The 18,675-nt window shown below is 44.0% G+C and overlaps 1 protein-coding gene across 2 annotated transcripts in view; it reads left to right on the top strand.

Moving 5' to 3' along the window:
- LOC126198990 (uncharacterized) overlaps nt 1-18,675 on the top strand; it is a 303,830-nt gene that overhangs the window by 273,185 nt on the left and 11,970 nt on the right. For both annotated transcript variants that reach the window (XM_049935660.1, XM_049935659.1), the window contains exon 3: nt 17,204-17,366. In XM_049935660.1, coding sequence (XP_049791617.1) covers nt 17,204-17,366 — 163 coding nt within the window. The remainder of the gene's footprint in view (nt 1-17,203; nt 17,367-18,675) is intronic.

Here is an 18,675-nt window from a genome sequence, read left to right as displayed (position 1 = left end):
CTGCTGCTCCGAATATCTCAGGTTGGCTACTTTCCTCGCTGCGCTCATCTTCAACATCCAACGTGTGTTAGTGTCCCGATGATAAACCCTGTTCTTCAGGTCACCTCACATCAAGAAATCACACTAGTTTAAATTTGATGATCATGGTGATCACGCACCTTGGAACGATCGGCGATTCGGTTTTCTTCACATGTATTGACAGAGTGCACCGCTTGAAGATAGCACATTGCGTCGAGCATTCTCAGCCGTGGCAACAGTAACTTGTTCAACAATTCGTGGTGGCCGGCCACTGTGGTCGAGCGGTTCTAGGCCCTTCAGTCCGGAAGCGCGCGGCTGCTACGGTCGCAGGTTCGAATCCTGCCTCGGGCATGAACGTGTGTGATGTCCTTAGGTTAGTTAGGTTTAAGTGGTTCTAAGTCTAGGGGACTGATGACCTCAGATGTTAAGTCCCATAGGGCTCAGAGCCATTTTTGAATACGTGGTGCAACTGGCCGTCGGCCTCTCCCGGGGGCAGTTCCCACATCACCAGTTAATTCGAAATTCCGAATCATACGAGATGTGTTCGAAAAATCGCGAATCTTTGTCTACAAAATTTTTCCACTTTCACGTTTTACTTATTGTTCATGGTTACCTTCGAAATACTCTCCTCCACAACTAATACACCGCTACCAACGCCGTTTCCACTCCAAGAAGCAGTCTTTGTACGCCTCTTGCTGGAATTTTCTTTTACGTCGTATATTGTTGCAAATCTTCGTCCTCTCAACGGGGTTTTCAATGTTGATAAAAAATGTCTGTAGGGGGCAGGTCTGGAGAGTACGGAGGATGAGGCAGCACAGAGATTTCGTTTTTTGTGCAATAGTCACGCACCAATAGGGATGAATGTGCGGGTGTGTTACCGTGATGCAAGAGCCATGAATTGTCTCGCCATATTCCAGGCGGTTTCCTTCTCCCATTTTCTCGAAAGCGTCGCAACACGTCCCGATAGTACCATCGTTTAACAGTTTGTCCCTGTGGCACGAATTCGTAATGAACTAACCCTTCAAAGTCAAAGAAAACTATCAGCATGGCTTTGACACTTGACCTGACCTGACAAGCTTTTTTTGGTCTTGGAGAACCTTTCTCAACTCATTGTGAAGACTGAACCTTGGCCTCAACATCATAACCATACACACACGTCTCGTCACCAGTAATGATTCTCTTAAGGAGCATCTCGTTCTCATTTGTGCGATCCAAAAGCTCTTCACAGATTGCGAGGCGAAGATCTAACCGTGGGACGAACTTGGCGGCAACACGATGCATTCCAAGATACTGTGTCAGGATTTCATGACATGATCCAACTGAAATGTTACATTCTTCTTTGGCCTTCGACTGTCACACACAATTTCGTTAACGTTCCTGACATGAGCGTCGTCAGTAGACGTCGAAGGGCGTCATCTTTAACTTCGGTCTGACCGTTTTTAAACCGCGTCAACCATTCGTAACACCGAGTACGGCATAAGCACTCATCACTGCAGGCTTTCTGCATCATTTGGTGTGTCTGTGTAAAGGTTTTCTTGAGTCTCACGCAAAATTTAATGTAGGCGCGTTGCTACTCTTAACTCTACCATCTCGAAATTCGTAAACTGTGCGATACAACTTTCTACTCAGTACAGCACTGAACAATAACTAACAGACACACAATAATGAAACTTTCGACAGCTTCACATTAAACACAGGCGTGTGCAGGGATGCCAACCGCATTTCGCTCAAATACACCATTGGAGCGACATTACGAATGTTCCGGAATTTTTTGAACAGATCTCGTATGTCTTCAGCCCCCGTGCGGATAGAGGACGACTCCGTATTTGTTTAATGCGTCGATAGTCGAGGAAGAGCAGTAACACTATTGCTGCTGTTTTGATGAAACAGCTTTACGAAGAAAGCCCTGCTCACCTGGTCCAGACACTCACGTTGACAGCCTGCAACCTAATTCATACTGATGCTTGTTTTTCAACCCTAAGTCGCCGTTTCAGCACCGGCACCTAACGCAAATAATGCAGCGCGCAGTCTGTACATCATTCCTATGAAGTTAGGTGACCATACTGCAAATAGTTTTCCGTCTACACTGGCTCAAATAGCGAAAGATTAATTACAACCACCCTGTATAACCTTTTCTATTTTTGAAACTTCCTGGCAGATTAAAACTGCGTGCCCGACCGAGACTCGAACTCGGGACCTTTGCCTTTCGCGGGCAAGTGCTCTGCCAACTGAGCTACCGAAACACGACTCACGCCCGGTACTCACAGCTTTACTTCTGCCAGTACCTCGTCTCCTACCTTCCAAACTTTACAGAAGCTCTCCTGCGAACCATGCAGAACTAGCACTCCTGAAAGAAAGGTAGGAGACTAGGTACTGGCAGAAGTAAAGCTGTGAGTACCGGGCGTGAGTCGTGTTTCGGTAGCTCAGTTGGTTCAGGAGCGCCGTGGTCCTGTGGTAGCGTGAGCAGCTACGGAACGAGCGGTCATTGGTTCAAGCCTTCCCTCGAGTGAAAATTTCGCCGGCACGGTAGCTCAGCGTGTTCGGTCAGAGGGTTAGCAGCCCTCTGTAATAAAAGAACTGAGTTAATGGATCAACAACGAACTGAAACGGGTGTCTTTCGACGTCCGCCCAGAGCAGATACAACGAACGAAAACGAACAAAATGAGATTTAAAAAAAAAAAAAAAAAAAAAAAAGTTGGCAGAGCACTTGCCCGCGAAAGGCAAAGGTCCCGAGTTCGAGTCTCGGTCGGGCACACAGTTTTAATCTGCCAGGAAGTTTCATATCAGCGCACACTCCGCTGCAGAGTGAAAATCTCATTCTTTTCTATTTTTATCTCTCAAAAATTTAATTTTACCGACTAGGGGATCATTACCAGTACGTTTAGGCGAACTAAGCAGCCGCCTTAAGTGCCGAAGTATGGAGGCTGGCAAATTTTAGGTGTATATCCAAGAACAATTCAGGACATAGTGTTCTCTTTAACATTGTTAGCGCATTTGTTCCCTAACGAGAATAAACACTGCAAAAACGAGGTAAGGCGCTGCTCGAGGATGACGAACGCCGAGTTATCAATGCCTAGCAGCAGCCCGTACGCCTGTGCTGCCCAGCCTCGCTGCACGGAATAAACTCCCGTTTCGCTCGGATTGTGTAAAGAATGTAACATTTAAAGGGGAGGAGACGATAACTTGAATGCGACGACATATTGGGTTGGTGCATAACTTCGTAGCGTTTTGTGTAGGTTTAATAAACACAACAGATACACGTAACGGAGTGTAGTCACCAGTAATACAGTATATTCTCCTTCACTACTTAACAACCATCTGCCAACGCTGGGGTAACTGTGCGACTCAGCGGCTATAGAAATCACGTGTGGTTTCGAGGGGAAGAATTCGTCGACCCACATTCGGAGCGCATTTTCATGTGTAAAGGAAGTGCTTTACAGATTGTTTGATAGAGAGCGGAAAAGATCAAAATCTGAGGGCGCAAGATCAGGTGAAGAAGTTGGATGCGGAATGACTTCCCAACCCAACTCTATATAGTGTTTTATGTCAGTCAGCAGAATGGTGAAGGGGCTTATCGTGGAGTAGCATCACTTCACGCAGTCTTCCTGGTCGTTACTCTTGGATTGCGTCTGCAAGACGTCTCAGTTGTTAACAATAAATGTCAGCAGTGATGGGGGGGGGGGGGGGGCAATTTGTAGTACACCACACCGTCGCTTTTCCACCAGATGCATAACATTGTCTTTTGCGGATGGGATGCGCACAGCTCTTTGTACAGGAAATTGTTGCTTTGTTTGGGGTCAACCATTCCTGTCTTTTCCTTATGTTGCCGGCCGTGGTGGCCGATCGGTTCTAGGCGCTTCAGTCCGGAACCGCGCGACTGCTACGGTGCAGGTTCGAATCCTGCCTCGGGCATGGATGTGTGTGATGTCTTTAGGTTAGTTAGGTTTAAATAGTTCTAAGTTCTAGGAGACTGATGACGTCCGATGTTAAGTCCCATAGTGCTCAGAGCCATTTGAACCATTTTCCTTATGTTAGCATGAAGACAGCATTTCTCGTCACCAGCAACGATACAGGACAGGGATGGCAGGTGTTGTTCACAACCAATTGATGACGAGCGAGCAGAGATGCACATATGACCTCCCGCAGATTTTTGTGATTTTGGCTTAGAGCTTGCGGTACCAATACACCCGATTTTTGAACCTTCTTCATTGGATGCAAATGTTACATGATGGTGGAATAAATACAGTTCATTACATTTGCCAGTTCTCGGGTACACTGGCATGGATCATTGTGGATTAATGGGTTTGAACGATCTCCATCAAACCCCGAATGTTTTCCTGAACAGGGAGAGTCACTGATGTCAAAATGATCCTCCTTAAACCGAGAGAACCATTTCCTTGCGGTGCTCTGTCCAGTGTCATTATTCCCAAACACGGCGCAAATGTTTCTGGCTGCCTTCGCTGCTGTCACCCATGTATTGAACTCAGACTGAAGAATATACCGGAAATGTTCCGATTTCTCCACTTGGCATTCCATTTTCTAGCGTCTACTGCTGCATTCACTATCTCCAAACGAAAAAATGACAGTATTTAAACTCAAATCGTAACAGTGAAATACAAATAAAAAGTGACACTAGATAAAAAAAATTCATAGCAACCGAGATATCAACACGCAAAACAAAAATGATGCACCAACGCAATACTTAATTCTGGCACTCCATCCTGTCTTCAGGGTAAATGATAACAGCCAAACAGTTGCAGGATAAAGATTTATTAATATCCTTGACCACGGGTTCGGTATATCTAAATATACCTTCATCAGAAGCAAAAATACACTTGAACAGGAAGACACCTTCATTAGCAAAAACTTAGCACCATAACTGAGAACAAAAAAATTTTTTTTCTTTTTTTTTTCCTTTATTGTATTTCAATTCCCCATCGGGGCAGGCTGGCAGCAGCATAGGCGCTGCTCTGCAGCCGAAAGACATAGAACAAAACAATAGAAGACATTTAAAAACAGCAAAGGAGAGAATAAGGTGAACATAAATATAAAAAAGGGGAACATCATGGAAGGCAATAGACAAAAAACGGGGTGACTGTAAAATGAAGAGAAAAAAACTGTTTAAAAGTAGCACACATAAAAAGCCACACACTGCGACGGTTAAAAGAAACACAAGGCACAGTAAGACTGGAGCATAAAGGTAGCGACGGACGGCATAGCACATAACGTAACACCGGCGGCGAACCTCAAGGCAGGACACAATTAAAACACACCTCTTGACGCACACGAGAAACAGCACTAAACAACACTGATGTGGCACACTGATGAAGAGCAACACAGAGGATCTGCCAGGCGCTAGGAGATGAGGGAGACCTGGAGAAGGGAGGGAGGGGAAGAGATGGGGGAGGTGAGTGGGGGGCGCGCGGAAGAGGGCCAGGTAGGGAGGGATATGGGAAGGAGAGAGGCAAGTATGGGGGCAGGGTCTCAGGGGAGGGGGGGACGGAGGAAAATCCGCTCTGGGAGAAGGAGGGAAGAGGAAAAGGGGGCCCTGGGGAGGGGGGGGGAACAAGGCCAGGCTATAGTTAGAAGGAAGGGTAGATGTCACAGCGAAGTTCGTCATCCGGGAGGGGGAGGCGTTGGAAGTTGCCCTGATGAAGGAGATGGAGGGTGTGGAGGTGGAGAGAGGGAGGGATACAGCGATAGAGGCGCAGCAACGGGCGGGGGGTGGAGAGGAAGGAGGAAACCAGAGGGTGGGGGGGATCAAGCCTGCGAACAATGTAAAGGATGCGGAGATGTTGGAGGAACAGGAGGAGGTGGGGTGAGAACAAAAAAAAAAAAAAAAAAAAAACACTTATAGCTTAAGTAACCGTAAAATTAACAAAGTATTACAAGTACAAAAACTTTTAGTGCCTTACTAAAATCACATCCTGCAGTGGAGATACAAAAAACAATCGTGCCAAAGGCGTCTTTAGTAGTTAAAACATCTCCATTTATACAACATAATTATGAAGAGATGGTCGATGCGAACACGGCATAGCATCAGTACTTCGCCTGTGAACTAGCTTGAAGAAGGTGTGGAAGCCCTAGGGCAGACAGTTTCACCGAGAGAGGTCACTTGTGGTATGCGCGAGACACTCGCGCACATTAAAACCCCGTGGATACATACTCATGCGCATCAAAATTATTAAAAGTTTAAGATACCTACATACAATAGAAAATATGAAACCAATTTACCTGTGTCCTAGTGTCAAGCAGATGAAGCTTGCGCTAAGGAACACATGTAACGACAGAGGACACTAGTGTTATGCGCGAGAATCTCGCGTAATTTAAAGACTAAGATACACACTAGCGAAAACAACCAAAATGTTATAGTAAAACGAAACCATCTGTCGTCGTGAATAAAAACATAACTGAATCATTTAATCACACATACACATCGAAAGCCGCGAACAGCAAACATCAGAAATACGTAAAATCCCAACAAGACAGGAAATGCGCATCTCACCAGCATCAAAAGGCAAGAAAACTAACTTCTGGTCAGCCAGACCATATTACAGTGGAGCAAGGAGGGGTTTAAAACTATCCAAAAAATTTTTGTTTCTAAGCTGAACCTGTTCATTAAGAATAAAACCATCTTTTTGAGACAGCTGCTTGAAAATCTCTTCCTCGAGCAGGTCCAGTTCGTAACCCTTACTCACACCGTGTAGCAATTCGTTTACATGGCGTATGCTGTAAGAGCCATAGATGTTCAGCAAACGTGGAATTATATACGTTTTCCCCATTTTACCTAGCATGTGTTCTTTATATCTTACTTTAATGGGTCTACCTGCCTATTCAAAGTAATACACTCCTGGAAATGGAAAAAAGAACACATAGACACCGGTGTGTCAGACCCACCATACTTGCTCCGGACACTGCGAGAGGGTTGTACAAGCAATGATCACACGCACGGCACAGCGGACACACCAGGAACCGCGGTGTTGGCCGTCGAATGGCGCTAGCTGCGCAGCATTTGTGCACCGCCGCCGTCAGTGTCAGCCAGTTTGCCGTGGCATACGGAGCTCCATCGCAGTCTTTAACACTGGTAGCATGCCGCGGCAGCGTGGACGTGAACCGTATGTGCAGTTGACGGACTTTGAGCGAGGGCGTATAGTGGGCATGCGGGAGGCCGGGTGGACGTACCGCCGAATTGCTCAACACGTGGGGCGTGAGGTCTCCACAGTACATCGATGTTGTCGCCAGTGGTCGGCGGTAGGTGCACGTGCCCGTCGACCTGGGACCGGACCGCAGCGACGCACGGATGCACGCCAAGACCGTAGGATCCTACGCAGTGCCGTAGGGGACCGCACCGCCACTTCCCAGCAAATTAGGGACACTGTTGCTCCTGGGGTATCGGCGAGGACCATTCGCAACCGTCTCCATGAAGCTGGGCTACGGTCCCGCACACCGTTAGGCCGTCTTCCGCTCACGCCCCAACATCGTGCAGCCCGCCTCCAGTGGTGTCGCGACAGGCGTGAATGGAGGGACGAATGGAGACGTGTCGTCTTCAGCGATGAGAGTCGCTTCTGCCTTGGTGCCAATGATGGTCGTATGCGTGTTTGGCGCCGTGCAGGTGAGCGCCACAATCAGGACTGCATACGACCGAGGCACACAGGGTCAACACCCGGCATCATGGTGTGGGGAGCGATCTCCTACACTGGCCGTACACCACTGGTGATCGTCGAGGGGACACTGAATAGTGCACGGTACATCCAAACCGTCATCGAACCCATCGTTCTACCATTCCTAGACCGGCAAGGGAACTTGCTGTTCCAACAGGACAATGCACGTCCACATGTATCCCGTGCCACCCAACGTGCTCTAGAAGGTGTAAGTCAACTACCCTGGCCAGCAAGATCTCCGGATCTGTCCCCCATTGAGCATGTTTGGGACTGGATGAAGCGTCGTCTCACGCGGTCTGCACGTCCAGCACGAACGTTGGTCCAACTGAGGCGCCAGGTGGAAATGGCATGGCAAGCCGTTCCACAGGACTACATCCAGCATCTCTACGATCGTCTCCATGGGAGAATAGCAGCCTGCATTGCTGCGAAAGGTGGATATACACTGTACTAGTGCCGACATTGTGCATGCTCTGTTGCCTGTGTCTATGTGCCTGTGGTTCTGTCAGTGTGATCATGTGATGTATCTGACCCCAGGAATGTGTCAATAAAGTTTCCCCTTCCTGGGACAATGAATTCACGATGTTCTTATTTCAATTTCCAGGAGTGTAGTTTGGGCAGTCGTTATAAGTAATTTTGTAAACTCCGGATTTAGTGCCAAGTTCTTCCCGTGCCCCAATAGTATGAAATACTCGTTGTTTCAAGCTATTATTTACGGAAAAGGCAACTCTGTAACCGAATTGCTTCTGTAGAAGTCTCCTTATCTTGTCTGATACGTTCCCCAAAAATGGAATATGGTTCAAATGGCTCTGAGCCATTGAGCTAAGCTCATCAGTCCCCTAGAACTTAGAACTACTTAAACCTAACTAACCTAAGGACATCACACACATCCATGCCCGAGGCAGGATTCGAACCTGCGACCGTAGCAGTCGCGCGGTTCCGGACTGACGCGCCTAGAACCGCTTGGTCACCGCGGCCGGCAAAAATGGAATAAAGTTATTACCCTCACTCTTTTTCGCCCTGTTATCTCCTAAGGTTGAACATTTTACAGCTGTTATGTTGATGACATAATATTTCAAGGGAGTGACCAAGATCTGTAACTAATGTTTCATGTTTTTTACAGTTTTCACGAGAAAATGCATTTCACAAAAGAGATGCAAAACGTTGAGAGAGAACTCAATTTTCTTGATTTGAAAATTAAGTTATTTGACAACACAATTAGCTTCGACATTTTTCGTAAAAATATTTTTTTCTGATAATATTATCCTAGCAGATTCGTGTCATCCTCAAGCTCACAAAATTGCCTTCTTTCATTCTGCAGTTAATCGTGCTGTGAGCATACCTTTAGAACAGGATTGTTTAGAAAAAGATATATCTTTAGTAAAATCAATAGCTACTAACAATGGATACGCTCCTAATTGTTAGGAAAAAACAGCTGTAAAATGTTCAACCTTAGGAGATAACAGGGCGAAAAAGAGAAAGCCTCGCAAAGCTATCTCGTCAAGTCTTTTGATATCTGTGTAACTAATTTGCCACTTCAACGATGGATGGAGGGTGAAGTAGTTATACAACTGTTTTGGCGTTTCTATCGAATCTCTTAAACTGTTTCTTAATAAATCACCATTTGACACAAATTTTGTATAGTCCATCTAAACGACCCTTCTTAGGGTTCCGAACCTCAACCGGTAAGAACGGAACCCTTACAGGATCACGTGTCTAACCATCTGTTCAAAATTCTTTTTCTCAGCAATGAGTAGACGTATAAAGATTAAATTTCTGTCACACACTGATGTTTCTAGTCCTTTGGTGGTGTAAGAATGTCAAGCTTCTAAGTCAGTACAATCAAAAGATACGGCCGTTAATGTCACACATCTTGACACTCGCAAACGCACTCATTAAAACCTATAGGGTACTTCATCTTAACGTAGAATCCTGAAATTTGGCAAGAAATACATGTACTGTACTATTAAAGGAAAAGAATCAGAAAATTGTGAATCTGTAATTATATAACATGAAAAAATATTTCTGTTGTTTGTTATACGACTTCATTCTCGAAAGTCTTTGAATCCCTGGGATCGACATCTTGACAGAATCAGCGTCGATAATAGGCAAACATCGTCGAGATCTTCTTTCCAAAAAGGATGGATGAACTTTATGTACATAAATAAGATTGTATGAAACCCTTAGTGATTGGGTCCTACTTGTATCTGGCCATTTTATACCGAAAACACCTTAACTTCGCGTAAAAGTTTTCAACCTTTACCATTACTGGTGCTACGAGTCACGTATTTGTGTTCGATACGAAAATGAAGTTTTATGAAATTGACTGAAAACATGTTATAACTCTGTAGTTAAGAAATCAGTGTAATTGTTAAGTGGTGTATCTAAAAGTATGATAGTGTATGATCAAGGTGATATGCGACACTTTTCTTTCATAGTTATAGTCAAGAGACATAGCCAGAGTACGAATAATGAGAAAAAATGTATATTTTTTAAAAGTGGTTCTTTTTGCTCCTGCAGTACACTAAGCAGCTTCTAAAAGACAGAACACTGGATAAAAAATTGATGATATGTCTGTGACATTTTCTTGAAAAGCTTCTTTAATTTGATCATTATTAACTGTGATTCATTTTTGGTACACACTGGGTGATGGAGGTATAAATTAGAGACAGATGTGACGAAGTGCAATCAGGCAAAGGCACTGCATAGAACGACCGTGGAACGTGTTCACCAAAATACACTTTCTAACAAAAAGTTTCTAATCACTCATCGCTGTTTGCTCAGAAGACCCATATTAGCATCAATCAAGTGCAAACCAGCAAAAGCAGGCTGTCTTGCCACATCCCACGAATTTCATTGTCGGCAAAACTTACCTACATAAATACTGGGACTTAGCATTGCATAGAACCTCCATCCATTGATCTACTGACAAATGATTGAGTTGTTTGCACAGCTCTAAAGTGCAGATTACATGATTAATAGAAGTTTGAAGTGTAGTCATAGAACAGGGGCCGCCAAGAAATTGGATCTTGAGCCGTGCTGTCTGAGCGTGAGGAGGGGAAACTGCGAATGTGCAGCATTCAAGTGGCAATGCAGTCGCACTGCATACGACTTGGTTGTATATTTCACATTTCTCAACAACGAAGATCACAAACAAAAATTAATTTTCAGTATTTTTTGTTAGTTTTTGGCGCGCCGAAGGCATAATTGTTATCAGGTACAAACTGTCAGTGTACGGACAGACAAGGAAGATTTCTCAGATTTTTGAAACTCGGGTTGCCACTTTATCGTGACATAAATGTTTCATTATCGAAAATAGGCCATTGACACACATATATTTATCGGAATATTGTAACAACCTCAATACGGAGAGGTGGAAACTCTACCTCAAGAAATCAATGTAAACGTGGTGGACCGTTTTAACTTAAAAGAATTTATCTTTAAAACGGCGAATACGTTGCAGATCCATCAGTTACATCTGCACATGGACAGAGGCGCTTTCAACTGAAACGGCAGTCTCGAAAACAGATGTAAGACCGGCAGTGTCCTAAAAACGTCTTGTAATTATTTCAGGGCCACAATGAATTACTCAAACCTCACGTTTCCTTTAACGCCAGTGAGCTTAGGGGACTGGGCTGTGTTTGTCAGAATGTGTCGCTTCTGCTACGCGATTTCCTTTTTAAATGCATCCTCAACACCAGAAAGAAGTTGTTTCTCACCTTGCAAGTCTTACTGAAGGCAACGTACAGTCAAGTCCATTTAAAATGCTAGGACTGCAATCCATTCCAGAAGTTGTAATGTTCGTCCCTGCACTACTTTTTCCTACATCAATTCAACAATAGCGAGTTTTAAATGCCGGCCATTGTGACCGCGCGGTTCTAGGCGCTTCAGCCTGGAACCGCACGACCGCTACGGTCGCAGGTTCGAATCCTGCTTCGGGCATGGATGTGTGTGATGTCCTTAGGTTAGTTAGGTTTAAGTAGTTCTAAGTTCTAGGGGACTGATGACCTCAGATGTTAAAGTCCCATAGTGCTCAGAGCCATTTGAACCATTTGAGTTTTAAATTGAAAAATACTTGCAGGTGTGCCCCTTGACTTAACCAACGTACTTTGCAGTCTCAATAATCTTTGTTCAGTTTCATTGAAAACTTCATACATTTCACTATACTTCATACATTTCACTACTTGTACCATCCATTTCTTCTCTTGCTGCATACAGGCAAATTTAGCACAAATTAGTTCGTAATGGAGAGAACAGTGAACCTCGTCTGTCGATCGTTGTAAGTTTTTGCTCTTCATTGACAGTTAATTCTTTGGTTGATTTGGGGTGGGGATGGGGGAGAGGTGACCAAATAGCGAGGTCATCGGTCCCATCAGATTAGGGAAGGATAGGGAAGGAAGCCGGCCGTGTGCTTTCATAGGAACCATCCCGCTATTTGCCTGAAGCGATTTAGGAAATCACAGAAAACCTGGATAAGGACGGCCAGATGCGGGTTTGAGCCGTCGTTCTCCCGAATGCGAGTACAGTGTACTAACCACTGCACCACCTCCCTCGGTGACTAATTCTTTAAATTCTTTCTGCATGACATTGTAATGTTTCATACCAAATTTGCAGTACCCGTTGCTTATGCGACTGCATAACATACATCGAGAATTCTCATCCCTCTCTTCTGACATTCTCGTTCATTTTTAAAGGCGTGATAGATAGCTAGGCGCCGGCCCGGGTGGCCGAGCGGTTCTAGGCGCTACAGTCTGGAACCGCGCGACCGCTACGGTCGTATCCTGCCTCGGGCATGGATGTGTGTGATGTCCTTAGGTTAGTTAGGTTTAAGTAGTTCTAAGTTCTAGGGGACTGAAGACCTTAGAAGTTAAGTCCCATAGTGCTCAGAGCCATTCGAACCATTTGATCGCTGGGCTGTCCCTTTTCGTGCAGCGGCTGGACCTGTGAATATCCTTCATACCTCTAAGGAATAGCGAAGGGGAAACAGCAATATTAAACGTAGTGTCGTCCTGTACTGGGTACTTCCGAGGAGGACGGAGCGAAGTTGAGACAGACCTAGCCTTCGTCTGCACGCGGCCAGCGTGAAGTTTGGCACACCGTGGCCGGTCTTGTCGTACAACACGTGCAAACTGAGAAACAGGCATGCATAGTCTCAGAACGCCTGCCTGCCAGTTCTATATACAGGCTAATTTAGCTGTCCCTAACGATATCGTTGTATGCAACCAGCAATGTTATCTGTGGCTTTTAAAAACCACTTGAGAGATTTTCATATTTTCTTGCTCGCTACGCGCAAACTATTAGTCCTATAGAGAAAAAAATGAACAGGACCTTTTTGTAGGAAAATTGCCATCGGCGTTGCCGCAATGGCAACACCGGTTCCCATCGGATCATCACCGAAGTTACGTGCTGTCGCGCTGGGCCAGCTCTTTACGCCGTGTCCTACGGGAGCGACAGAAGCGAGCGACAGCTTCAGGCGACAAAACACAACCGCAGATGTAGTTACGGAAGTGTCCTACGTGAGCGACATCTGTGTCGCTGCCTGTCTCCCGCTGCAACTGGCGACGTTTGAATTCAAACGTGTTTGAATCTTGTCGCTGCTGCACGCGCGACAGAGAGCGACAGCCACGTGTCTTATCGGCAAAGCAGTGGAGCGGACGCGACGGTAGCTATGAATTACTTAACATCCGATTTTAAGAAAACTATTCGGTAAAAAAAATTTGATTCTTCCGTAACCTATAGCTTGATATCCTTAAACGGTGGATGACCGCCCAGGTGTACTGAGCCCTTTTGGTTAGTGGGGTGCTCTCAGCCCCCGTGAGGCCAGTTGGGGAGGTACATGATTAAAAGTAATGGCTCCAGTAACAAAAACTGACAACGGCCGGGGGAGCAGTGTGCCCCTCCATATCCATACTCAGTGACGCCTATCGGTTGCGGATGACACGGCGGTCGGTTGGTACCATTAGGCCTGCCGAAGCCTATTCGGACGGAGTTTTTGTAGAAAATCTAACGTAAAGTTTGTAACGGGATACGTCTTCGCTGGAGGCCACGGTTTTCGGGCTTTTCAAGAAAATGTACAAAAGTGATCTTTAAAGGCACCCCCACCGGTCATGATTTCTAGTATGCTGCTCGTGGCACTACCTCCTACCACTACACAAAAATTTCCGACTGCAGGAATTATTTCCCACATTCGACCTTTTCTGGTCTTCGGTAGACTGGTCTTATTAAGCCACTGGCATAGTCGAGCAGTTACAAATTGTAAAATTGACGTTTGTATAAATTTTATCTAACAATTATGTGAATTTTAACACCATAAAATAAACAATTACATTACTGCATTCGTCAGGCCGTCTGACTACGAAACTACAAGCTTAAAAGGGTTAAGTATGGATAGAATTGTCAACGTAATTAGTTTTAGTGTTAAGTTGACGAAAGTCGTTTTTCTTTCATTATCCTCATGGACTCGTTTAAATTAGTTATTTTAACTGAACAGTGGACAATGCTGGTGGCGTAATATCCCAATCAGTAGACAACAAAAAAGGTCGAATTTCGGGAATAGCAGTTGGAATAGTTGGTGTTGTTGGAAATTTTTGTACAGCGGTGGGAAGGAGCGCCACAAACAACATAGTAGAAATCCTGACTGGTGCGGAATGAGTGTGTGTGTGTGTGGGGGGGAGGGGGGGTGGAGGTGCGTTTGAAGGTCAGTCTTGTACGTTTTCTTTGAATAAATAGAGAACCATGGGCTTCTTCGAAACCATATCCTAGTACAAAATGTAACTACATTAATTTTTTTTTTTTTTTACAAAAAGGTCCTGTTTATTTTTTCCGTAGAACGGTAATTTGCACGTAGAGAGCAAGAGAATATGAAAATTTTGGTTCAAATGGCTCTGAGCACTATGGGACTTAACATCTGAGGTCATCAGTCCCCTAGAACTTAGAACTACTTAAACCGAACTAACCTAAGGACATCATACACATCCATGCCCGAGGCAGGATTCGAACCTGCGACCTAGCGGTCTCGCGGTTCCAGACTGAAGCGCCTAGAACTGCTCAGCCACACCGGCCGGCCGAAAATCTTGCGCACGGATTTGAAGACCAGATATAAAATTGCAGGTTGCGTAAGAGACATTGACAGGAGCAGATGAATTATCCTATATAGTCATTTAGGTGTTCGTTCATCACATAACACAGGCTAAAGCGATGTCACGCATCATTCTTGTGGTGAGAGTCTTCTGGGCAACAGGGAGATTATGAAAACGTGTTCTGTAGTCTTCTGACGTATCGTTCTGTCACTTGTTTCTCTACCTTCATCTTCATCATCTTCTTCATCTCCATCAATACTCCGCAAGCCACCCTGTGTGTGTTGGAGGTCTTTCTGGTACCACTAACTTATCCCCCACCCCCGTTCCCTGCAACTTTGACACAGGGCAAATTGATAGTGGCCTGAGCATGAGCCTTTTGGAAATGGCAAAGCTGGCTGGCTGTTCACGTTACTGCCGTGAGGGTCTATGGAGAAAGGTCGAAGGACACAGGCAACAAAGTGTTCGACATCCGCGTCTCATCACAGAACGTGGGGGCTGGAGGCTTGCGGTATACGTGGCGTTTTGTGGCACATTTGATGACATACTAAAATGTTGATGCGGGCAAAAGTGTTTTCAGAGCACAATGTGAAGTGTACATTGTTGAACATGAGGCTCCACAGCAGACGAACCTATGACACTGTCAAGTACGATTGCAGTAGGCATGGGATCTTCGAGATTGAACTGTGGATCAGTAGACACGTGCCTCCTGGTTGGCTGAATCACATTTATTGTAATGCCAAGTTGGTAGTTGTGTCTGGATACATTGACATCCAGGTGAACTGCTGCTTGAAACAAGCTCTACACCACGAATACAGTTCAGTGGAGGCAGTATTATGCTTTGGGGGACAATGACTGGGGCTTCTGTGGGACCTGCAGTAGTAATCGTAGGTATCATGACAGCTGCAGCTGTGGACTACAAGAAAATTATTGTGGACCACCTGCATCCCTTCATGCTTGATGTCTTCTCCACCGATGGTGGCATCTTCCAGCAGGATAAATGTCTGTGTCACAATGCATCAACCATGCTATAGTGGTTTGAGGAGCATGATAAGTGAACTCACGCTGATGTCTTGGCCACCAAATTTGCTTGATATGAACCCAATAAAACACTACTGGGACGCTGTATGTTAGCAGCTCTGTGCCCTCAAACCACTAGCTAATAATTTACGAGAATTGCAGGACATATGCATAGACATCTGGTGCCGCATACCTCCGGAAACCTACCAATGACTTGTTTAATCTACGCACTGCAGAACTGCTTCCGTATCACATTCCTAAGGTGGACCAATACATTATCAAGCAAGTGATCATAATTTTTGCCTCACCAACATACATGGCCATTTCCAATTTAAATCATTACAGACATTAATTCTTAAATATGTGAATATAATGATTTATTCAGTGGATGATAATTGATAAATATCAAATCCATTCATCTATTTAGGCACAGTACATTAAATTACATTTCTTTATGTTGAGGGTTACTTGCCAATCTTTGTCCCAGGTATTCTTGATCAACTGCAAGTCTCTCTGCAGTACACAATAAGTTATGAATGGTTATACCTCCTTGTACACGGTTAAGTCATCTACTAACAGCCTCACAAGGCTACAGATTTTATTCACCAGGTCATACATATACCAGATGTGTTTCTCCTAAGAATAGGCAGGTGCATTTTGTTCTGGTGTTTTGGCAGGTAACTGTGATGTTGCAGTGAGTAGAGGGACTCAGCTTAAAGAAGTATAGCTCATGGAATGTTTCATGTGATGCCCAGCACCATCAGATAAAGTTTGGGAGTTTCTTGTTACAAACAAAATGCTTTTTGAAGTAGAATTTTAAGTGTGAATCTGTTAGAGTTGTCCCATATTAGTCTATTGTGACATTTGGTTTAACAGCATGTATTGACAGGGATAGAAAAACACCAAGAGTAACCAGCTCTCCAGCAGTGACTCAATAGCATTGCTCCAAGGTGGAAGCAGACAGACAACATGGTGAGGGCTAGCTAACAGAACATAAATCATGGAGGTATTTCCCTGCAGTTGTGAGATACACTTGTTTGCTGACCAGTTGTGCATACATCTTTAAGTCACGAACCTGTTGAATCACAGATTAAGCATAAGAGGGAGAGAGAGTGGTGAGAGAGAGAGAGAGAGAGAGAGAGAGAGAGAGAGAGAGAGAGAGAGAGAAGCAGAGTCTACTATATCCAATATCATGCCTCAGACTGAGACAGGTTAATTTCCTTACAGCAATAGTGTCCTATTTCCAAAATGTATTCTAGTGAGCAGTTTTTAACTACATAATCTGCATTAAGAGAAAACAACAATTGCTATAAAAATAAACTCTCATTATAAATGGAATAGTTTAGGTTCTATGTTATAGAATATTACTAAATTTGTTGGAACCCTGTAAGAATGTATACTAATTAAGAAAACCTTGGTTTCAATTTGCAGGGAACGTTTCTCATACTACAAGGCAAATGATGACCGATGGAAGAACTCTGTGCGCCACAACCTGTCTATCAACCCACACTTCCGGAAGGGTAGCAAAGCACCCCATGGTGTTGGGCATCTTTGGACCTTCGCCAATAAAGATGCACCATCACCTTCCACCCTGGTAAGCAGTTCCTGGGAATCTTTATTCACAATAGTGGCTTGCATTCTTTTTGCAGTCAGTCAGTAAATCATTCTTAAGTGTACACCTGTTCAAGGAAAAACGTAGGCATAGAATAAAACTGTATTACAGACTTTGAATTTCTTGTGCTCCAAGATTTTTCAGTTATGTTTATGCAAAACATTTTGATATAGTTCTCACAGTCAGTGTCATTAACTTTTTGATTACATATGTTTTTCAGTTATATGCATGTTGCTCCTGTGTGTTTTCTTTCATCTGCACACCCTGCATTTGGTTGTTGACTCCAAAATTTCTTGTCTCTTTATTGAGGATATAACTTCCTTGATTATCTACCCATATCCCACCCACTTCTTTGTTTTCATGGTCATAATTATGTCTTCCACTCCATTCTGTTCCCTGAAGCACCTCTTTGTTTATGTAATTTTATAACTACAATTTTGTTTAGTTAACAGTAACTCTGAACATGCATAATTTCATTGCTCACTGAGTGAACCTTAGTTTACTGCCATAAGTAAAACATTGTAATACATTGATTATAAATTTCCCTTCTTTTTTTTGTTTTAGTCTCCTGTTGATCTCTTTTGCTGTCCATTGAGTAGTTGTCTACAACTATCCTAAGTACAAAAGCTCATAAACTGGTGCTACGACTTCATTGTTTATCTGCAATATTTTCTTTCGTACCATCGACTTATTATAATTGACTTTTAAGTTTTTTTTTTTTTTTCGCTTGACCCTTTTAAGTTTATTTGAGCTAAAGGTAAACAATAACGTGTCATTTGCAAAATATAGGTGGTTCTGATATATTTCATTACTACCTAATGTTACTTTGTTTTTCTCATTTTAGGGATCTGGAGGCTTCTCATTCAATCTGAATTTCTCATTATTCCAGAGAAAGTTCAATGGAAACTGTAGCATTTACATGTTTGTGTGCATACTGATGCGAGATGAATCAGTGTCTTCATCAAATATCTAGTTTAGCGATCAAATAGAAACGGGAGGTTAGGATGTGTATGGTAGTTATATTTCCCTTTGAGCTAACGCTGGTACAATGTACCCTCTGCCACGATTTGTTCTGTGACATGCACAGTATATTTGTACATGTTTCACTCACCATATGCACAGGTTCACAATACTACTGGTGCTATAGAAGCCTTTACATCTATATGGACACAGAGAACATATAACTCATTGTCACATACAAGTTTGCAAACCCTATGCGCAAATATTCTTTTATTTTCTGAATAGCTTTGTACAAATAAAGATGTTATAGATGAACTGTGAGAAAAAAGTT

The sequence above is a fragment of the Schistocerca nitens genome, chromosome 8, assembly GCF_023898315.1.
Source record: "Schistocerca nitens isolate TAMUIC-IGC-003100 chromosome 8, iqSchNite1.1, whole genome shotgun sequence".
NCBI lineage: Eukaryota > Metazoa > Arthropoda > Insecta > Orthoptera > Acrididae > Schistocerca > Schistocerca nitens.
The sequence above is the reverse complement of the archived record's forward strand: the minus strand, read 5'-3'. Positions and strand labels throughout refer to the sequence as shown.